Source organism: Nannobrachium achirus, assembly GCF_963921795.1.
Source record: "Nannobrachium achirus genome assembly, chromosome: 5".
Lineage (NCBI taxonomy): Eukaryota > Metazoa > Chordata > Actinopteri > Myctophiformes > Myctophidae > Nannobrachium > Nannobrachium achirus.
Window position 1 is genome coordinate 8708206 of NC_137814.1, and position 23684 is coordinate 8731889.

Consider the following 23684-nt stretch of genomic DNA (forward strand, 5'->3'; position numbering starts at 1 on the left):
GGGAGGAGTATGTGTGACCTTGCGTCACAAATCCTCCAGCCAAGGAGTTCCTCCTTTAAAAAGAAAATACCTGCAGGATCACGTCAAAGTATTTGCTGCAAAAACAAAAAAAAAAGTAGATGCTATAAGATTAAAATCTGCAAGATCCGATTATTCATCGTCGCCCACGTGTGGATGTGTGGATGTGTGGATGTGTGGATTGGCGTGTCTGTTATCACAGTGGTTCTGTTATCACAGTGGTTCCCCAAGCTTTTAGCTCAAGACCCAAAAGAGAAATTATTAGACGTTTTGCCAGGGACCCAAACTAGTGAAAATGCTTGTAGATCAGCTATTTTCACTATACTTCTTAAACATTTTCTTTCCGAATTTATGGAATTTCTTCGATTTTTCTTTGATTTCTTCATGAATTTACTGAAAAAAATTATAATAAAAAAAGCTTTTTTGGAAATATTTTTGAAGCGGTGAAAGCCGCTTCCAAGGAGTGGCTTTGTCTGTCCCGTACATGTTTTTTTGAGGATTCCCATAGATTCTCAAGGAGTGGCTTTGTCTGTCCCGTGTCCCGTGCATGCAGAATTGAGGATTGGTCAAGCTTCACATGACAAATTGGCCCTCCAGACGAAATCATTCATTCATTCAGAATTCATAAAAATATAGAACTAAAGCACATAGAAAGTATAGATCTAGAACACAGAATGTATAGATCTAGAACACAGATTTCATAGCTCTAGAACACATAGAATAAAAATTCACCGCTTCACTTCGAACCGAGGTTTGATTTTTGAAAATATTTCAATTAATAATAATTAAAAAGAAATGTAGGAAACAAAAAACAAAGGGACCCATAACAATGTGTCTGCGACCCACAAATGGGTCGACATGTTTGGGAAGCAGAGTGTTATGTTATGGTGTGGGTTTTGCCTGCATGCTTGTGGTGTGCATATTTAGTTTGTGTGTGTGAGCAGATTGTGTGTGAGTAAACCGCGCAGGCATGTGTGGGTGTGCGGCTGTTAATGCTTATCCGAAGGGCAACAATCAATACTGAGAAGACTGCACACACTGTGGCTTAATGCTTGGGTTATTGGATTAATCCTCCTATAATTTAGCGTATAATTATGTGCTTGAGGTCTTGGAATGAAACTCCTCCACGTCTCTTGAGCGACGAAACGACAATTCTGAAGCGGGCAGCGTGGGCGGGTCGCTGGCCATCAGCTGAAATGCTAAAAGCACCTGTGTAGTTTAATACTGCAAAGGCATGGTCAGCTCGGAGGTTTCCACAGGACAGTTATGCAAGAAAGAAAACATACCCTGATTTAGACTTTGTTTCTTTTATTTAGTAACATTTTTGTCCCACGATTTTGGAACCCATTTTTGCTGGCCACTACACTCCCTCTGCCAACCTGGGGAGACAACGGACTGACCTCATGCTTCCTTCTATGCATGTGGAAGGAACACGTTATTCCAACCAGTTCCTTTCCCCTCCATCAGGCGCCCCGGCTGGCCAGGGGGAGGCAGTATAGAGACCAGGATTACTGCATGTCTTTTGTGAGGGTACCTACCCTATAGGGACAAGGGGAGAACATGCAAACTCCACACAGAAAGGCCCTTTTGCCGGGATGCCCGCTGGCCCACCAGGCGCATACCACTTACAGTCGGCATTGCCACATAGGCATGGATGCCTGCTGGCGGCGGCCCCGGTTCGATTCCCGATCGCCCAAAAATAACTAATCTAAAGTAGAACTAACTAATCTTTAGAAAGGCCCTTTTGCCAACCCCACCTAGGGTATGGGCACTGATGACCACAGCGGAGAGAACACGCCCCCAGCGCCCACAGCATCCCCGGCGGGAATCCCCCTATACTTAGTTGCACAGGAATGCTCGCTGGTATATCAAGCCCTCTGGGGGTTCTGGTATATCAAGCCCTCTGGGGGTTCTGGTATATCAAGCCCTCTGGGGGTTCTGGTATATCAAGCCCTCTGGGGGTTCCGTTTCAAATATTCGTCAGTGTCTCTAATGGGGCACCCTTTAGTAGGAGGGATTTCACTGTCAGCGAACAGTGGGTCACACAAGTTAACTGTAACCACTTATACCCCAGCATCCATATTTGGGGCAAAACCTTCACAGGAAAATAGCAAGCTGAGAATGCGTTGTGTTGCGGATACATTGTGTGCTTGTAGCTTCGACTATTTTCAGGGTTAGGGTTAGGGATATTCACGAGTATAGAGACCTGACTCCGGTCAACCAAGTATAGGGTTAAATTAGTGGTTACAAGTGCTCGGGTGGTGCAGTGGTAAAGTCCCTGCCCACCACCCCCAAGGTCATGGGTTCAAATCTCTTTGCCAAAAGAATTGTCGATCTACAACGCGTCGCAACGCGACACATTGTGAGCTTGTAGATCTATATAGTATAGATATTTTTTGGAGCAAATGTTCCGCAACCAGGATAACGGACGTTGGGGATATTTTTGATTACCGCGATAATATCGTAAACCGCAATTTCTTTGGGTCACAATAAATCGCGAAGTGACATTTTCACATCGTCCCATCTAGGGTATGGTGATAAATATCGTCGAGACGATACAATGTCTCCACGATATGCCTTTTCAGAGATATCGTATATGTTGTGATACGATGAGGGAGCCTTATAAAAAATGAATTGAATTGTTAATACAGTGATTCATTGCAGAATTCATTTAAACCTGCATTTTGGTCTAAATCAGTAGTTCTCAAACTTTAAAATGTCAAGCGCCCCTTAACTCTGACACTATACAAATGAAACCAAATGGACCTGTACGGGTCCATTTGGATTCATTTGTATACTGTCAGAGTTACATACTTGTAAGGGTAAATGTAGACCTCCCAAAAGGAACCCAGAGAGTCCCTGTACCCCACAGTGAGGACCATTGGTCTAAATGGTCTGTTACTGCTTTTTCTTGTAGTTTTTGTTACCTTATAGGTGGTTGTACTGTTAAGTAACTTGACAAATAACCATGAAAAACCAACATGAAAAAGAATCGTGATAAGATTGTGTATCGTGATACAGCTTGGGAAAATATTGTGATTTTTCCATATCGCCCACCCCTAGTCCCATCCCTTAGCTGCAAGCGTCCTCACCTCTTCCCACTGGTGGATGTAGCGGATGAGCCTGGAGAGCCGCAGCAGCCGCAGCAGGCTCAGGATCTTGGTGAAGCGCACGATCCGGAGCGCCCGCGCCGTCTTGTACACCTCCGAGTCGATGCCCTGCTCCACGATGAGGAAGATGTAATCCACGGGGATGGAGGAGACGAAGTCCACGATGAACCAGGTCTTCAGGTACTTCCGCTTGATGGTCTTGGGGTCCAGGATGATGTCCGAGTTGTCCTCGATGATGATGCCCGTGCGGAAGTTGAGCACCAGGTCCATGAGGAAGAAGGTGTCGGAGATGACGTTGAAGATGATCCAGGGCGTGGTGGTCTCATCCTTGAAGAAGGTGATGCCCACCGGGATGATGATCAGGTTGCACAGCATGAACAGCAGCATGGTGAAATCCCAGTAGAACCTATGGGGAGGGGAACCACAATCCTTATTAGTATAGGATGATGATCAGGAGTCCCAGTAGAACCTGTGGGGAGGGGACCACAATCCTTATTAGTATAGGAGGATGATGATCAGGTTAGTCCCAGTAGAACCTATGGGGAGGGGGACCACAATCCTTATTAGTATAGGAGGATGATGATCAGGTTAGTCCCAGTAGAACCTATGGGGAGGGGGACCACAATCCTTATTAGTATAGGAGGATGATGATCAGGTTAGTCCCAGTAGAACCTATGGGGAGGGGGACCACAATCCTTATTAGTATAGGATGATGATCAGGAGTCCCAGTAGAACCTATGGGGAGGGGACCACAATCCTTATTAGTATAGGAGGATGATGATCAGGTTAGTCCCAGTAGAACCTATGGGGAGGGGGACCACAATCCTTATTAGTATAGGATGATGATCAGGTTGCACAGCATGAACAGTAGCATGGTGAAGTCCCAGTAGAACATACGGGGAGGGGACCACAATCCTTATTAGTGTAGGCCAGTCACAATTATTAACATAATCGTCTGATCGCAATTATTTGACATAATTGTGAATCATTGGGGACGGCATAGCTCAGGCATAACTCAGGCGTAGAGAAACCGTTATTAGAGCATGAAGGGTTCCTGAAGGGTTCCCAGTTCGAATCCGGGCTCCCCCTGAGTTAATGTCGAAGAGTCCTTGAGCAAGACTCTGAACCCCTAGTTGCTCCCGGTGAGCAGGTTGGTGCCTTGCATGGTTTCCTCCGCCACCGGTGTATGAATGTGTGTGTGAATGTAATGCACAATCTATGTGAAGCTTGAATAAAAGCACTATATAAATGTACCATTTACGCAATTATTTTGTCATAATCGTCATAATTGTTCCCATGTTGAAAAGTTTACATAGACAATATTTCCAAACATTTTCAAAAATAGTGGAAATAGCCGATGCGAGCGATGCGACGCGTTGTGAGCTTGTGGATCGGCTATTTCCACTATCAATGTTCTTGATCGTTAATCGTAATTGATCGTTAATCATAATTATTTGAGAGACAATAATCGTCATGTAAAATATCATAATCGTGACAGCCCTAGTTATTAGATAAGATGATTGTTTGTCACTGTATGAAACACACAACGCAATGTTGTTTAGTGCATACACGACAACAACAACAGCAACAACAAAGAAACTAGATAAATACACTGATAGAGCAACATAATGCCATAAACCATTAGTCCGTTCATACGTCAGTCAGTTCATAGGCCATAGTCTCCTGTCAATAAAGAAACATCCATAATGCATGTAATAATCCATAAAAAGTAAGAGTAATAAAAGTAAGCCATTTACCATGAGAGGGAGTGGGTTGTTGGCTGATTTACCACTGTTTCAGGGTTGTGGTACGAGTCGAAGCCGAGTGCCAAACAACCCTGAAACCCTGAAACAACCCTCGAATGGTAAATTGCTTTTCTACCACTTCTACCATATAAATGAAAGAGAACACAGTTGTAACTTGCAAGGTTATTTAGTTACAATCATTAATTGTTTCAGTGGGCGGGGTCCATGAGCCAACTCAAGGTTGTTGACTGATTTACCACTGTTTTAAGCCAATCAGAATCCAGTATCTGAACATGTGAACACAAAAAGGTGGTATAATAAAATATAGAATGTAAACAGCAACCTGAGATAAACATGTCATGTAATGTTGCACTTGATCAATAGTTCATGTTGCACTTGATCAACATTGATATCTATTGAGTCCACAATACGGATGACATCATAACCAGAAAGAACAAGGTTTATGTGTGTGTGTGTGTGTGTGTGTGTGTGTGTGCGTGCGTGCGTGCGTGCGTGCGTGCGCGTGCGTGCGTGCGTGCGTGCGTGTGAATCCAACAGTACTTCCACAGCCTTTAGAACAAAGCAGTTTGCCAGCCTGTTGGTCCTGGCTTTAATGACCTTCAGCCTGCCTGAGGGGAGGGTCTGTCGTTTATCGTGATAGAAAAAACAGTAAACACTCACATTAATCGTATCGTGGCGATTTCAATTTATCGTGAAATCGTCCTCCGTCATGAGCTCAATGAGATCAATTCACCTTTTATTTGCTGAGCTGCATATCTGGTACCATTTAAACCCTCTATCATTGGTAAAACGGAGCTTGACACGGTACTTCTTTTTTCACTCTCTACCAAATCTCTTTGCCAAAATACATTCTGATCTATGATGATGATCAGATTGCACAGCATGAACAGTAGAACCTAGCGGCAGTGGTGAAAAAAAAAATACTCTAGTTTTGACGTGAAAGTGTCAATACTGCAATAAAGAAATAAAGAAATACTCTGTTACGTAAAAGTCCGGAATACAAAATGTACACAACAGTACGAAAAGTATTGGCATCAAAATATACTTAAAAAGAAAACCGTAAAACACAATGCAAAATACTTTGTATTTACTGTACAATAGAGAGGTCAGGGGGAGGTAAGGATAGGCTTTGTTTTCTTCTACCAGTTTGGAGTAGCAGCCGCCTGTAAGTGGCTTTCAGAGCGGTTTTAAAGGAAGGTACACTCCTTAAAGGCCTTCGGCAGGGCCATAGCAGGAGAACAAATGTAACCCTTTGTTTGAGCCAAATCTGGACGTTATCTATGGAGCTGCCTCTGGTGTTGTAATTGTGAACATCCTTGACGTTTTGGAAGTATTTTGTCAGGCACATGGGTATCTTAGCAGCCACGTGTGTGTGTGTGTGTGTGTGTGTGTGCGTGCGTGCGAGTATGTGTGTGCGTGCGCATGTGTGCGCATGTGTGCGCATGTGTGTGTGTGTGTGTGTGTGTGTGTGTGTGTGAGTGTGTGTGTGTGTGTGTGTGTGTGTGTGTGTGTGTGTGTGTGTGTGCGCGCATGTGAGTGTGTGTGTGTGTGTGTGTGTGTGTGTGTGTGTGTGTGCGCGTGTGAGTGTGTGTGTGTGTGTGGGTGACAGGAAGGGGGGAAGGGGAGGGGAAAGGAGACAGAAATAGAGTGAGAGGCAGATTGGGAGTCACAGTGGAAAAGTGATATTCACCGGAGACTTCCTAACTGGAGACAGGAGTGTGTAAACACACTGCACACACACACACACACACACACAGGCAGAGTATTGCCTCGAGCTGCGCCACAGTACCACACTGACGCTGTCATGCTATGGAGTATGACAGGGGTCTTCGACAGGGGGTCCGGGACCCCTAGGGGGTCCTTAGAATTAGCACAGGGGAGCTGCCAAATCCTTGTGTAATAGGATCATTCTTTTGAATTAACAACTTGAACCCTTGCATCCCTATTCCGAGGATAACTTTAGACGAAAATAGCCGATCTACAAGCTCTCAACGCCTCGCGCTAGCTTGTAGATCGGCTATTTTCGGCAAACAGGTTTGGTGTAGAGGTAAAAAAAAAGGAGCAGACAAAGTACACAGTGAAAGGTCAAGTTTACTAAATATGACGATTTAACTGGTTAAATGTCTGAAAATAAACATTAACATGAATCCAACATTGACTGATGACAGTGCTGTCAAACAAGTCTATGAATCTATCTATGAAATCGATGAGATTCTCCATCACACAATAGTAGTGGGGGTCCCTGCTTCATCTCTCTCTCAACAAAGGGGTCCTTGGCCTGAAAACGTTGAAGACCCCTGGAGTATGAATTCAACCATAAGTCTGAGAGCCTCGTGTTTAGAACGATCAACGTAGGCATTTATCACTTATCAGACGCTCCTCTTCCAGAGTGACTGACAGTGAGCAAGGTGAACACACACATCAAATACAGAGAGACAGGTTGAGGTAGGCTACTGTCCTCACTTTAACAATACTTATGAACATAACATGTTCAATAGTTCTCTATAAACAAAGTTTGTTGGTAGCTAAATATCTGGGATTTTAGCAAGTGAACTTTGTTTGTCTTTGTTTGTTTGCGGCACTCCTAATGTTAATATTCAGCATACAGTGCCAACTAACTCATTTTTCCGGTTCTGCGTTCATTGTCGGCTGTGAGCCACACGCTGTATCTCAACTTCCCTGGCTAGAAACCCCAACAGATGTTGGAAAATTCAGACAAATAATGCAAAAAGTTGCAGCAAATCTGCAAGAGGAAAAATCACAGCTTGGGGAGCAATCTCACAAGGACACATTGTGAAAATAACAAGGCAAGGGAAAATGAATGGTTAATACAGAACAGAGAAGACAGAAGAAGGCAACAGTCCCTGAGTGCCTCAGTAAACTAGAATCACAGGTAAAAGCAAGAACTTAGCATCAGTTTAAACAATATAATATAAAAACAGTAATAACTGGTGTAGATTAAAACTATAGAAACTATAGGATGCCAGGTAAACAAAACAATCTACAGTAGCATCGGTTTCAGGACAATGGTTGGAAGTCTAAATAAATAACATGTTGTCATAGATCAGCTGTTTTTCGGCAAAGAACTTTGGTGTAGAGGGGGAAAAAAAGTACAAAGTGAAAGGTCAACTTTATAAAGTATTGACGGTTCAAGTGGTTAAACATCTGAAAATACAAATTGACATGAATCCAAAACATACTGATGATTGTGCTGTCAAACGAGGTAACTATTATGGAATTCATGAAAAGGTTGTGGGGGTCCCTGCATCATCTCTCTCTCAACTAAGGGGTCCTTGGCCTGAGAACGTTGAAGACCCCTGATCTATTTATTATGGTGAGCAATTGATCCAAAACATAAAAGCAGGGGTGGCAGTAAATCGCTAGTGAGGGGGAGACTGAGTGGGACAGACAGATTAAAGTAGTAACATCCAAGGCCATCAGGCTCTGTCATCGTCATTATCATCATCACAGGAGTCTCTGCAGGAGGACAGGTGCATCGCTGAGTCACTACATTGCTGCCACTTACGCAACAAGAAGCCCCACAACTACACTATAGTAACCCCTATTCAGTGTTTCTAACAAAACATTGACTGTCTTTGTGTGAACCTGCTCATCTGTAAATTGTAAAACCAAATTACATCAATAACCTGAATAGTACAACTGTTATTTATTGAATAGAAAGCAATGTTTATTTGCCATTATGCCATTTTATTTTTGACATATTGGCATTAGCTTTTGATAAGCAAAATGCGGTATTCAGGGGAAGGGGGTACTTGGCTTCAAAAATCAGTATAAGGGGGTACTGCAGCCAAAAACGTTTGAGAACCAAATCCCTATATCGTTGCTGTCGGGTGTCCTATACTGCTATACTGCTCGTATTGTAGTCATCATTTTAAAAACGATTTAAAATAGTGAAAATAGCCGGTCGCAAGGCATTGTGTGCTTATAGACCTGCTATTTTCACTACTTTTGTGCAACACTCTGAATTAGGGCTTTAATTTACGAAAGAACATACTATTTTGAAGCTTGGAGTTACGAGGTTTCTGGCTGACGGTGATGATATGCTAAGTGCAATGCTCAGTATATTTACGGTCAGGTTTTGCACAAACAAAGCAAGGTCTATCCGAAGTGAGGTGTCCGAATATCAGCAGTTGTTCCCCGTCTCGGGTAAAGCCTGCTTAATACTTGTGGTCATATGATGATGCAAGGAGGCTGAGGTTTAGCAGCCAAACATTTGAATGAATGGCAGTGGTGTAAAGTAGCATTTACTCAAGTACTTAAAGGAGTAGTTCACCACTTTTCAACCTGTCTTCATATAATAGGTCCTCACTAATGTTCATGATAAAATATCACAATTTTTTTCTACTCAGTCCAAGTCTCCTAGGAGAGCTGTGGGAAGTTCAGAATCCATCGTCTTGTGACATCATAATTTTTCCCCCAAAAAATATGTAATCAATATTTTTGAAAAAAATATTTAGATTTTTATTATCGCGAGAACAATGGCTTCCACTTTAAAATTGCAACTTTTCAGGAATAGAAAGCCTGCAGTTTCTATAAGCTGGGATTGGCAATCGATGATGTCACAAGACGATGGGTTTCTGACCTGCCCACAGCCCTCCTCTGAGAGAAAAAAAAAAAAGCTATTTTTGAGTGAGGACCAATTATATGAACATAGGTTGAAAAGTGGTGGAGTGCCCCTTTAAGTACAGTTTTGAGTTTTTTTTAATTTACTTGAGTATTTCCAATTTCCAATACTTTTACTTCTACTCCACTACATCTCATAGACAAATATTGTACTGTTACTCCAATTATTTGAAGTTGGTTAGTTTACCAGTTACTTTGCAGATATAAATTATAATATTATAAAACATAGCCTACATAAACCACTTAAGCCCTATTTTGTTTTTATACCTAGCCGATCTACAAACTCATTGTGTGAGCTTGTAGATCTGCTATTTTCATTTTTTTTACTTTTGGTGCTTTAAGTACATTTTGATGCCAATACTTATTGTACTTTTACTCAAGCACATTTTGAATTCCGGACTTTTACTTGTAAGGGTGCCCTCACACAAAAATACCTAGAGTGGAATCTGCCAATGCATTTCAATGAGAATGGAGGTATGGAGCGTTTTTTGCCAGTAGAGGATTTCTGCAAAAAAACGCTCCATTCTCATTAAAATGCATTGGCAGATTCCACTCTAGGTATTTTGGTGTGTGGGCACCCTTACAGAGTATTTCTATATATAGCAGTATTGATACTTTTACTTAAGTCAAAAAAAAGGGAACACTGTTTTCCACCATTGATGAATGGCCACTGTTTATTCAGCAAGGACACGCCGGTTCCTCCTTGTAAAGCAGGCGGGAGCTGTCCACTCCCGTGGTGCTGAAATGACAGTCTAGCGGCTAATAGATGATTTATACGCCGGGGGGCTACGGCTCTTTAACACCTCGACCTCACCCAACACAAACAACATTAAATGATATCTATATCTATATATATTATGTATAATAATGCATCGATCTTAACGTTGTCGCCCTGACGGCTCTGTGGACGCGTCACAATGTGCTCGTTTCCGCGTATATCTATCGGGTGGTGCTGCTACTGGGAGCAGCAGTGATAAAAACCGAGCGTCTGCATTGAAATGCATGCTACAGACAGGATGTGTCTAGAGTGATGTATGCTGGAGGTCTGCACACACTCGGCTCAAGGTGACATTCCATTACTGAGAGCAGCACGCACCGCACGCGCACACACGCACACGCAGTCACACACACCAGGGTGTTAAAGGGTGCTTGCTTGTTGCAGCAGCAGCAGAGCCTATATCTAGTAAAAATGTACGAATGTTATGTGACGAACACTGGGATCTTTTCAATAATCACGTTGTTTAATAGACGTAGCAGAATGTAATGAATCGGGGCGAAGGGGCGTTATCCATTGTTGTGAATAATAGGCTATATATAGGCCTAAAGTGACCGGACGGTTTCACTTAGATCCGCTGCAGCGACAGGTCTGACTGTCTCTGTCATGAAGAAGTGACATAACATGATCATGAATGAGCAGATATTAGAGGCCACAGACTTGACTGATTATCACATGAAGTAACTGCAATTGTTATTATAGTGTATAATCCCACATTTGTTCGTAGGCTACTGTTTTTTTAAAGCTGCTATTTCAATCGTTATTATATTGCTATCTCCGATTGCACGATGATGCAATGTCGAGGAGTCGGGAATTCATGTAATAATCATCGTCTCTACTATAGTTGTATAATGATGATGGGACGTCACGTATTGATATAGACTCGAGTCTTTATGGGGAGCTTGGATTTCAAGCTTCTGATTATAGGCTTTTACAACCTTGAAAGGACAACAGGTTGTTTCGTGGTTATACTTTTCTGTGCTGGCAACGTGTTGGCTAAAGCTTTAGCCACGAGTGTGACATTGTGTAGCTATATCTATCAGTGGCCTAGTGGTTCTCAAAGTGGATTCCAGGGACTCTATGGGGGTCTAAATTGACCCTTACAAGTCGGTAACTCTGACAGTGTACAAATGGAACCAAATCCATTTGGTTCCATTTGTACACTGTCAAAGTTAAGACCTTGAAATGTAAAAGTTTGAGAACCACACTGGCCTATAATGTGACAGACTGACAGTGGTCTCGGTTTGGCTCAACCTTACAGTGGTCTTTTTTTTTTTTTTTTTTAATAAACAGTTATTTGGGGGCTGTTCTTCTAGGGCACGTCCCACTCCCATCATGTCAGCTCACTGCTCTTACCTGAAGTCGCTGTAAGGGTGGATAATCCAGTTCCCCGCCGACTTGACCCTCTCCTGCTCCCGCTCCACCGCCTTCTGACTCCCATACATGCGCAGGGAGAACTTGTTGACGCCGGGCCGCAGCATGCTGCTGAACTGCCGCTGCATGAAGCTGAGCTGGCTGCCCTCCAGGGGGTCCGAGTCGTCGGTGCCGGCCGCCACGATCTGCGGCCCCCCGTCCTCCGACTTCTGGAGGAAGGTGACAGAGTTCCTGGGCTGCTGGCCCAACGGGGGCCCGGCGTTGAGCAGCGCCGACGACGCTTTCCGGCTCGGCGCGTTGGAGAAACTCACCCGGGAGTCCTTCTTCTCGGGGAGCCCGGCGGACACCGGGGTGACGGCGGGGTCCCCCCCGGTCTGCGACCCCCCGCCGCCCGGCGTCACCGAGCGGTCCATGCTGATGCTCGCCCTGGCCGAGTTACAGGCTCCCCGCCGGTCCTCGGCCCCCCTCCCCCCTCCTCCGGAGCCCTTCTCCTGCTTGGAGGACATGATGGAGCGCAGGCTCCCGGTGCCCGAGCCCCTCCTGCATTCCCCGTTCTTGTTGCATTTCATGCTGAGCGAGGAGACGCTGGGAGCGACGCCGCCGCTGCTTGAACAACCATCACCGCCGCCGCCTCTACCGCTTGTCGCCGTGGCGCTCAGAACCACCTCGACCGCGACCGCGCGGCCGACGAAGGAGCCGGAGCGAGAGCCGGCGCGAGAAGCAGGACCCGAAGAACCTCCTCCAGAAGAACCTCCAGAACCTCCTCCAGACGCGCCCGTCGTCGTCGTCGTCCCGGCCGCTCTGTTGCTCCTACTCTCGCCGCGCCCGGCGGCAGCAGCAGCATCCTCCGGACAGGAGGAGGGGGATGAGGTGTGGGGGGTCTCGGTGGTCCTGCTGGAGAAAGAGGAGGAGGCACCGACAGCTGCTGCTCCGGCGGCGGGCCGAGGATGATGATGATGAGGATGATGATGATGGTGATGCGCGGCGGCGACAACAGGATGATGTTGTTGCGCGTCCTCTGCGTGCGCGGCCACCAGGGAGGAGGAGGAAGAGTTCCTCCTGGAAGCCAGGGAAGAGGCTCCCCCTCCTGGCGTAAAGTTCTTCATCCTCAAGCTGGAGGATGCACCCGCTCCTCCTCCTCCAACGCTACCACTCCCCGCGCCGGCACGGCGCAACCGCGGATGCTGAAACGTGGAGTCCTCTGCTGCTTCCCCGTCCTCCGTTGTTGTCTCGTCCATCATCATCATCAGCACCGGATTCACTGCGACGTTGTTGTTGTTTATACCGGTGGCGGTGGCCACACCTGGCGGCGTCTTGACACCCGGCGCGCCGCTGCTGCTGTGGTTGAGGTTGGAGTTGGACGCACCGGTACTGAGGGAGTCCAGGCTGCTCTTCTTCACGCTGTTGCGTCTCGCGGTGCATTTGGACGCCACGGCGGCGGCGGCCGTGGCGGCGGGGGCAGCTGTAGTCTGCTGCTGCTGCTGCTGCTGCTGCTTGGGTGCTGCTTGGATGCGCGGTCCTCCTCCACCACCTCCACCTCCACCGCCGCCTCCTCCGCCTCCCTGCCCCGTCACCTGCTTCTTCTTCATGGCCGCGGCAGCAGCAGATGCCGGCGGTGGAACCTCATTCCTGTCCATGACATTGAGCATATCAGGTTGTTGTCGCCTCCTCCCCAATTTCTTTGGGAAGGGAAAAAAAAGCCAATCAGAGATAGAGGGAGAGAAAGGAGAGAAGGAGAGAGAGAGAGAGGGGGAGAGGTGGAGAGAGAGAGAGAGAGAGAGAGAGAGAGAGAGAGAGAGAGAGAGAGAGAGAGAGAGAGAGAGAGAAGGGAGGGGTGGACGTGACTTCTTTGCAAACTACTGCGTTTTCTGACTTTCCACTGATTCACGGCGCGTCTCTCTGACGCTTCAAACAACCTCTAATGCTATGACAAAGGCTCTGTGAAATCCTTCCCATTCAGTCCGTCTGATTCCTTTGGCGTTTCAAACTTTGTGTCTTGACAATACGGCTTCTCCTTTGAAGACATACACATAAGGGCAAGCGAGGGTGCGTGCATCATTGTTGTCAAAAGCCATGCGATGTCAGGATGATGCAACACGAGAAAAGCCCCAAATTACAACGTGTTAATGAAAGACAAATGATGTCATGTTTTTAGAGGGTGTTCTCAATGACAGCCTCGCTGTGTGACAATGGCACCTACAACAGGTGTCTGGCACCCTCTAGCGGCCATACAGGTGGAATGCAGCAACTACATCTAAGTGACAGTATAAGCTTCTTCCTCTCCTCATGGATGATGTGACCAATCAAAACGACGGATTTGGTCAACTGCATCTCCACTGAGGGTGCTGTCAGAGTTTCTTACTTAAAATTGCCGATTTTAAGTAATAGAGCATAACAAACTAAGCAAAGCAAAACAGACTATCAAGTATCAAGTATTAACCTACTTGTTGATTCGAAATACTCACCAATACACATGTTATGGCTGCTTGGACTGACAAGCACTAGGACACTGTAGGCACCTTTGGGTGCATTGCAAATGCAGACATCATTTAAATTTTGCACATACATATGGAAATAAGCCACTGGCCTTTTTCTCTTCTTTTTGTCTATCCATTTGATAATGGTGTGACAATGTCAAATAATTGTACATGTTCTGTTATCAAAGATGTCAAAGTCAAGGGCTGTTGAGGGCTGCTGAGGGCTGTGTTCATTGCAAAGACAAGGGACAAATTAACAAAGTGAACGTGAGATGCTCTCAACACTCTTGTCAAACTGTTCATAAAGTATTCAATCAAATCAAGTCTCCTAAAATCCATCACATGAACACGTCAAACATAAGAAAAAAGCCAGAGGATGATTTCACCTCCATGGAATATGATGAGTGCTAACATATCCCTTCCTATAAGGCTCTCCATGACAACATGAACCATAGGACCAGGCTATTAGGCCATTACATCAGTGTACTATACTGTAGGGCAGGGGTTTTCAAAGCGGGTGACGGGGCACCCTGGGGTGCCGTGACGGCAGTCCAGGGGTGCCGCGAGATCATTTGATAATATTTGGAATTTAATTGGAGTGGACACTTGAAAAAATATTTAGTATAATTTTAAACTTGAAGTACAAAGTTATTTTCAGTCAGTTTTAACCAAAATGGCTATTATCTCAACGTTTTCCTCGCAACATAATCACTAAAATATCACTGTCGGGCAGAAACCTCATATTTCCAAGTATCAAATGGCCGATCTATAAGCACACAACGCCTCGCGATGCGAGGCGTTGTGTGCTTGTAGATCTGCTGTTTTCACTAGTTTAGTACATTTTTTAGACGATAAATACAAAATGATCGGTTTTGGACATACAAGGTTTCCACCCGACAACGACGATATGCTATAAATATAAGGTGCTGGGAGTGAAAATTATAATGTAGGGGTGCCTCGGATTAAAAAAAATGGCCCCCGGGCTGCCAGTTGCTGTAGGGTTTAAATGGCTATTAGGACCAGGTTCAGTGTATAGGGTTTAAGTAGTTATAGGACCAGGTTACATATATCATTGTTTAAGTGGTTATAGGAAGGGGTCATCAATATGTCCTTACACAGATAAATGTGTCTGTGGCAAATTAGATTTTCTTTTTTACACACCATTATAATGTTCTCCATTTTGATCATAAGACCCAATGACTGAATGTCAAGTCTCCAGGTTTTCTTCAGAATATGTATACTTATAATACACTATGGCACATTAGGAGTCCACTAGTACTAGTGATTTTCAAATGTTTCATTTGTAAGGACTCTGTCAACTCTGAGAGTGTACAAATGGAACCAAATGGACCCATAATAGTCCATTTAGTCGTTGTGCTGCGACTGCGACGCGTGGTGAGCTTGGAGGTCAGCTATTTTCGGTGTTTGATATCTCACACTGAACTAAGCATAATCAAGTGAATACTGGAGATATGGCGTAACGGCATGGATTTCTACACAGACAGGGCAATTCTTTCAACATAAGATGCTGCATTCAAGTTCAGGAGAGTTTGGACAAGGCAATCCCCTTTAATGGTGCCTTCACGTATGGCATGGAAAGAGGGCATTTGCATTTCTTTCACCATAGAAAAAACTGCATTCATGGTCTGGAGAGGGCACTTTTTACAAGGGCAGGGGCTCAAGCCCCCTTTGATGTCTATGTGTGCAGGTGCAACCCTATACACTGATATATAACCTGGTCAGGTTGTATAGGGTTTAAGTGGTGAGTCACCACCAGCCAACAGTGTTACATGATGGGGCCATTTTAATCAAGACTGCTCCGCAGTGAGAGAACAGACAAAGCGGCTAACCTATTTCTCCATGATCCAGTTATAGTAGAGTCTAATTTTGGTCCCACACATTACGGAGAAACGCTCACATTGCTACCGTTTGACACGCAACGACCTGTTGTTATTGTCTCCATGATCCCATTGACTGTGGTTGTCTTTGACCCGCTGGAAGCTCTACTGTATAGCCTATATACATTAACAGAGACACAGTACAATGGCATGGTTTCACTGGACCAATGATATGTATATACTAAATATATACCAAGTGTTCCAGCGGTCAGTGACATTGACATTGTGTAAATCTACATTTCTGCACATCAGCATTCTGGGTCTCCTTGCCGCAGGTTCCTACCTTTTAACTTTGTCGCCGGAGAGCCGATGTCACATCTCTTTCCCCCCTCTCTCTCTCTCTCTCTCTCTCTCTCACCCTCTCTCTCCAGTTCCTTCCTTGTCTTGTATTCTCCTCTAACTGTGGGTTTCACTTCCTGTTGTGATGCTCCTAATTAATTTCCATTAAAGGCAAAGTTGAGGAAAAAAAGAAGGAATAAAAAAATCACATCTGTGAAGTGAGAGCGGTGTTATTTATGATTTAATTTAAGCGTCCTGCTAGCCAATCACTGCGAAGCTTGGCCAATGGTGTCCTGGGCGTACAAAACAAACTTTGAGCCGTTTGTGCCAAGATGTAGGCCATATCTAGGCCAGATGTAGGCCATATCTAGGCCAGATGTAGGCCACGCTTCAGTTTACTTTAAGGCTCGGACATTTTTGGGGAACCGGTGTTGGAGATTATAGCTTCTTCCAGGAACCCTGCTAAAACAAACAAACGGGAGAAACCCCTTGATTGATTGGGGTGCAAACCAAAAACGACTGGAGGTGTCTGGCTTGTGGTTCAACCAATTAGTGCTCTGCTTGTAAAGAGCAAGGAAGGCCTGCTGGGTTTGAATAGTAGCTACAACTCCTGTCTTGTTGGTCTCTGTCTGCCCGCCTTGGTTTCCTGTCTCTCCGCTATACTGACCACCTATCTGACATAACACAGCGGCGACCACTCGACCACTCCGTATTCTGAGGGGAACAATCGCCAAAAGAGTATATCGTCATTGTCGGGTGAAAACCTTGTATGTCCAAAACCGTTCGTTTTGCATTTACCATTTAAAAAATGATTTAAACTAGTGAAAACAGCCGATCTACAAGCACACAAGGCCTCGCACCGCGAGGCCTTGTGTGCTTGTGTGCCGCCTTGTGTGCTTGCGAGGCCTTGTGTGCTTGTTGAAGCGTGACCCCCTGCGACCTTGACGATCTGCGGTTGTCTGCCAAAGCTTTCCCCACAAATAACTAGAGCCCTGAGCACGGTAACTCCATATATGGTTTAAGTGGTTAAACAAAAAATAACACAAAAATGGGTGATCATCCCTGTAGACAAGCAGTGTATAGGGAGGACCCCACCTGCATCACAGGTCTGGAATCAGTTCTACTTCTAACCCCTGAATGACATTGCAGCTGTGTGTGTGTGTGTGTGCACGCGCACACGTGCACACATAAAAATCAAAGGGGGCTTGAGCCCCTGCCCTTGTAAAAAGTGCCCTCTCCAGATCTTGAATGCAGTTTTTGCTATGGTGAAAGAAATGCAAATGCCCTCTCTCCATGCCATACCTGAAGAGAATTGCCTTGTCCAAACTCTCCTGGACTTGAATGCAGCATCTTATGTTGATAGAATTGCACCTCTCTGACTCTGTGTAGAAATCCATGTCGTACACCACATCTCCAGTATTCACCTGAGTTTGCTTAGTTTAGTGTGGCATCGAGTACCAAAACATCCCCATACCGAAACCAGGTTAGCATTCACCAGCTTCGGCAGGTTAGCTCACAGCGCGGCACCGAGTGCAGCGCTGCGAGCTTGTAGATCTGCTATTTTTTTTTATCGTGAAAATGTGTGCCAAGAAACCTATATGTTTCCATGTCAGTGATGCTCAAACTTTTTCATGTGAAGGACCCCCCCCCCCCCATCTCAAAATATTTAGTTTCAGGGACTCCTCAGAAGCAAAATTTGAGTTAAAAATGTTCACTTAAAAAATACACATATTCAAAGATTTGCGCACATTTTCACGACTTTTCAAAAATAGCAGATCTACAAGCTCGCAGCGCGGCACTCGTTGCCGCGCTGTGAGCTAGCTTGTATATCTGCTATTTTTCAATAGCTAAAGTTACTAGGGCCCCTCCACCTTGGGCCCTGGTAACTCAGTCCCACTTTTTCCTACCCCTTGTGATGCCCCTGATTCTCTGCACGTCCCTGGACCTGCACAGAGTCCTGTATTCAAGCAGCCATGGAGCTGCATTTCATTTCACACAGTGTTCAGAGCAGAGCCAGAGGTACAGTAAGGTCTCCCATTGTCAGCGTATCCAAGCTGCCCGCGGCGCTAATCACACCAAAAGAAGCTGTCCGTGACAACGGAAGCGCTATCTCTCTTCCGCACATCAGCCAGAGACACCGGCTGAATGTAGATAAGGGACTTTTAAAGTGGGTCAGGAGGATGCCTTTAAGGGCAGGGGGTCCTCAACAGGGGGTCCGGGACCCCGAGGGGTTCCTAGACTTCTGGGAGATCTTTAATGTGGTAGGGACTATTATTGTTCCTTTTTTTACATTAACCACTTGAACCCTCACATCCCATATACTCTGGGGGGAACACAAGTCTAATCCATGCACAAGCCCACAACGTGCCTGCGATTACAACTTGGCCTGACTAATATGTTTCTGTTGTGACGTTTTATCTTTGCTTTAATCCATGGTCACGACACCACATAATGTTGCAAACCAGTGTATCATATCAGACAGTGACATGACAGCAGAATTCTAGCTTTGTTTCCAAAATCCCAAACCACCTATCTCTAATCCACCAGCGCAGAAATAGCTACTCGGTTGACTAGTGTCCCCCTCATGTTTTCACTCCACACTGAAAATATCTTAGCTGATCATAGCCAATCTACAAGATCGTTGTGAGCCTGTAGATCTGCTATTTCCACTGTATGTTAGGTGGGACGCTAGGGTTTAAGTGGTTAACTGTGACAAGATCACATACAGGCCTATATGCATGCACACCATTATTAAATGGAGAACCTACTAAACCATTCCAGTAGTTTGTCTCTGGTAACAGGTGCTACACTCACCATTGTACAATGACACTTTATTGCTCTTATCATCTCACTAATATTCATTTTTCGCTGGTTGTTTGTTCCCCGACACAGCCAAAAAACAACACTAATGGTTTAAATAGTTTATTACCTGAACTCAAGCAAATCGTTCCAAATTGAATTACATCCCAACCACTTTCAATCTGGCGTCCCTACTTTGGGCATTTCATTACTGGCAAAAAGTTGTATCACCCCCGGCCAAACATTCAGAAAAATAGCCAAAATAGTACTGAATATCTACAAGCTCACACCATGCTGCAAAGTGCCACGCTGTGAGCTTGTTAGATAAGCCATGTTTTCACTAGGGAGCTGGGTGAGAGATAGGTGGTTTGGGAACAAAGCTAGAATTCTGCTGTCATGTCACTGTCTGATATGATACACTAGTTTGCAATATCACATTATGTGGTGACCATGAATTAAAGCTAAAATAAAATGAAACATTTGTGTCAGCCCAAGTTGTAATCTGATATTTGTGAAACGTCATAGGATGAGAGATTTCAGCTAGGCCTATACATCAGGGGTTCCCAAACTTTTTTGTCTCAGGGCACCCCATAAATATTTCTTTAATCCGAGGCACACCTACATTATAATTTTCACTCCCAGCACCTTATATTTATAGCATATCGTCGTTGTCGGGTGGAAACCTTGTATGTCCAAAACCGTTCGTTTTGTATTTATCGTCTATAAAATTTACTTAACTAGTGAAAACAGCAGATCTACAAGCACACAGTGCTTGTAGATCGGCTGTTTTCACTTGTTTTGCGCGACAGTCTTGTATGATGAAGCAGGGCTTTGCTTTACCAAAAGACGTACACATTTGAAACTTGGAGATACGAGGTTTCTGCCCGACAGTGACGATATTTTAGTGATTATGTTGCGAGGAAAACGTTGAGATAATAGCCATTTTGGTTAGAACTGACTGAAAATAACTTTGTTCTTCAAGTTTAAAATGATACTAAATATTTTTTCAAGTGTCCAAATAAATTCCAAATATTAACAAATGATCTCGCGGCACCCCTGGACTGCCGTCACGGCACCCCAGGGTGCCCTGTCACCCACTTTGAAAACCCCTGCTATACATCATCTCGGTCGGGTGGAAAACCTCCACTCCAAAGCCTTTACTTTTCAGGATTCAAAAATATCAGATCTACAAGCCTCGAAACGCAGTGCGAAGTGCCACGTTTCAAGCTTGTAGAGCTGATATTTGTTGATACTTTTAAAATATGGAGATAAGAGGTTTCTGCATGACATCAACGATACATTGTAACTAGGGCTGGCACTTTTACTGATTAATTTAGATTAATTACAGAAAATTAACGTGACTAAAAAGATTAACACATTTTAATCGTGCTTAGTGTTTGCACCATGGAACCTTTCTCACTGGACGGGTTTCAGGCCTACCGGTCATCCTGCTGCACCAAACAGACAACAAACCGCAGCGCACGCAATGGGAGAAGAAGCTGATCAGACCGTTTGGTTGCTCGGCCCGGTGGACCGTCTGTGTACGTCTTTTGGTAAAGCAAAGCCCTGCTTCATCATACAAGACTGACGCACAAAACTAGTGAAAACAGCCGATCTACAAGCAAGCACACATCGCGAGGCGTTGTGTGCTTGTAGATCGGCTGTTTTCACTAGTTTGGTACATTTTATAGATGATAAATACCAAACGAACGGTTTTGGACATACAAGGTTTCCACCCGACAATGATGATATGCTATAAATATAAGGTGCTGGGAGTGAAAATTATAATGCACTGTAGGGGTGCCTCGGATTAAAACAATATTTATGGGTTGCCCGGAGACAAAAAAGTTGGGGAACCCCTGCTGTACTCTACTGCAAGGTCAAAGGGTCAACTTGGAAATCCACACAGGCACCACGATGCGTGTCTACAAATTCTTGCTTCAACATTTTATTGTGATCTTAGAAAAATGAGCAACTTGAAAATGTGTTTCTTATAGAAATAAAACCAAATAACATTGTTGGCCTGTTCCCCCTGGCAGAGATTGAAGTCATGGGCTTTTCTAAGTTGAGCTGCGTAGTGACGCAAAGCCATTTCTGAACGAGTCCACGCGTGTGTCTGTCTATATATGATAGAAATAAATGTACATTTCATACATTCCTTCCACGACAAACAACTGAAGAGGATATTTCATCAATAAATCGTGAGAGGCCTCTGTGATAGAACTGTGTTACAACTGTTTTACACATGTTCAGAAGTAGCCAAGATAGCCAATCTATTGTGAGCTCACTTGTGAGCTTGTATATCGGCTTTTATTCGCTGTTTGTCGTACGACAAAGGTTTTGCATAAACACAGGGTTCGCCGGGTATGAATTTTAAGTGTCTACTACAAGTAGGCGGCTGTGAACAACACGGGCATTACTTCACATAACCTTTGTTGCATTCATATTACTGTGCATTTTCAGGTATTTAACCACTGAAGGAGTAGTTCACTGAAAATAATTACTTCTTTTCTATTACACACTTCATGAAGCCATGAAGATGTTCTGGTCGCGTTCCTGAAGACCAGTGGAGTTTCCTGTAGGAGATTGCACTCCTACTGAACTGGTTCCCAAGCACAGGGAAATAGTTTTATGGGTCCCTTCATTTTTGTTTCCTACATTTTGTCTTCAATTATTATTCCAAAACATTTTCAAAAAAGATTTTCATAAATAATAATAACAATAAAAAAGAAATTCAATTATCTTTCAAAGTAATATCATTAAAAAACGAAAGAAAAATCTACGAAATTCCATGAATTAGACAACAAATGTTTAAGAAGTAGTGAAAATAGCTGATCTGCAAGCTCGGCTTCGCGCCCGCATTGTAAGCTTGTAGATCAGCCGTTTTCACTGGTTTGGGTCCCAGGCAAACGTCTAATCTCTCTTTTAGGTGTTGAGCTAAAAGATTTGGGAACCACTGTCCTACTGAGTCGCCTATGCTATGGGTTTCAAGTGGTTGATGTAAATAAAATAAAAAGTTCCTATGACACAAATATTTGGCAGACTGGCGACCTGGCATTTCCCAGGGACCCTGAGCAGAACGGTGGGGGCCAGTGGTGGGCAAGGAGGTAGGGAGCGCTTCGCTGTGTTCACTTGGACCACGCGGAGGTGCCGAAAGTCGAGGGGACATAGATTTACTATTCAGTCCATAACGGCACATAAGTCGGTAACAGCGCCGAGTCGGCTCATGCGACCGTCGCAACGCCGTCGAGTCTCACGTGACTCATGGTCGCCGGAGACGGCGCGCCTCCGTTGTCATCACCGAAAACAAGCGTTCCTTTCCCTTGCAGCCCCCCACGCCCCCACCATTGCGCTTAGGGTCACTGGGAAAACGACACGGCAGACCCCACCCCACCACCTCCTCTAGGCTCTGAGGATCCCACAGGGGTCCCGGACCCCCTGGTGAAAGGCAAGGCAAGGGAAGGCGAGTCACAGCCTATCTACTGGACACCCCAAATGAAAGGTAACGTGACTCAACCATCAAACTGTTCCATGTTGTCATGTTTATATCATTACCTCTAACAAGAGTTCTCTTCAGATCATACTGTCAGGGGAACAGGCTCAACGGACAACACAAGCTCTCCTGGAATATTCAGTGCGGAAAACCGAGTGAATTAAAATTCTGTTTACCTTGATGATATTTAGCAACCATTACGTGTTTTCCCCAAAAAACAAAACAAAAACAAAAACTATGAATTAATACTGAAAACCGTTTGGATTAAAATGCTGATAAATAAACTGAACACATCTGTTGTGGAAAAATAATAACCACGCCTTAATTAATGAGTCGGCAAAACTATTTGTAGTTCATGGGTTTCATTTGTAGTCCTACATGTCCATGTTGAGGACCAACACAGGTGTTTCAATGTGTCTGATTGGCATAAAACTAATGTTCTACGCCAGGGTTCCCCAATTAGTTTTCCCCAAGGGCCGAATCATGTCTTGGGTACCAAGCCGAGGACCACAACATTGCAGGGGGCGACGGTGGCGTTCCCACTACTCCAGTGACAGTTCAGATATCGTCGTTGTCGGGTGAAAACCTTGTATGTCCAAAACCGTTCGTTTTGCATTTATCATTTTAAAAATGATTTAAACTAGTGAAAACAGCCGATCTACAAGCACAAAACGTCTCGCAACGAGGCGTTTTGTGCTTGTAGATCTGCTGTTTTCAATACTTTCGTGAGACGGCCTTGAATGATGAAGCAGGGCTTTACTTTGCGAAAGAACGTACACATTTGGAGATACGAGGTTTCCACCCGACAACGACGATATACTAGTGTTGTTGTTGCTCTTATACCACCATTATTACTGGGGCTGGTGGGGGCCAGACAGTAGCCCCCCGCGGGCTGCAAATGGCCCGCGGGCCGCCTATTGGGGAACCCTGTTCTACGCCAATCAAAACACCTGTGTTGGTCCTCAACATGGCCGGTGTAGGACTACAAATGAAACCCATGAATTTGTAATGAGGCTTATTTGTCTGTCGTGTGTATTATATATGTGCAATG

At 44.7% G+C, this 23684-nt stretch overlaps 1 protein-coding gene across 1 annotated transcript in view; it reads right to left on the reverse strand.

The window, feature by feature from the left end:
* The window catches only part of LOC308285564 (potassium/sodium hyperpolarization-activated cyclic nucleotide-gated channel 2), a gene marked incomplete at its 3' end in the record, with an annotated part of 141312 nt that extends 129032 nt beyond the window's left edge, over positions 1-12280 (reverse strand). Inside the window, exons 1-2 of the mRNA XM_080726352.1 lie at positions 11670-12280; positions 3111-3534 (exon numbers count right to left, since the gene is read on the reverse strand). Of these exons, the coding sequence (XP_080582478.1) occupies positions 3111-3534; positions 11670-12256 (1011 nt within the window). The 5' untranslated portion in view covers positions 12257-12280. The remainder of the gene's footprint in view (positions 1-3110; positions 3535-11669) is intronic.
* Positions 12281-23684: the final 11404 nt, after the last annotated feature.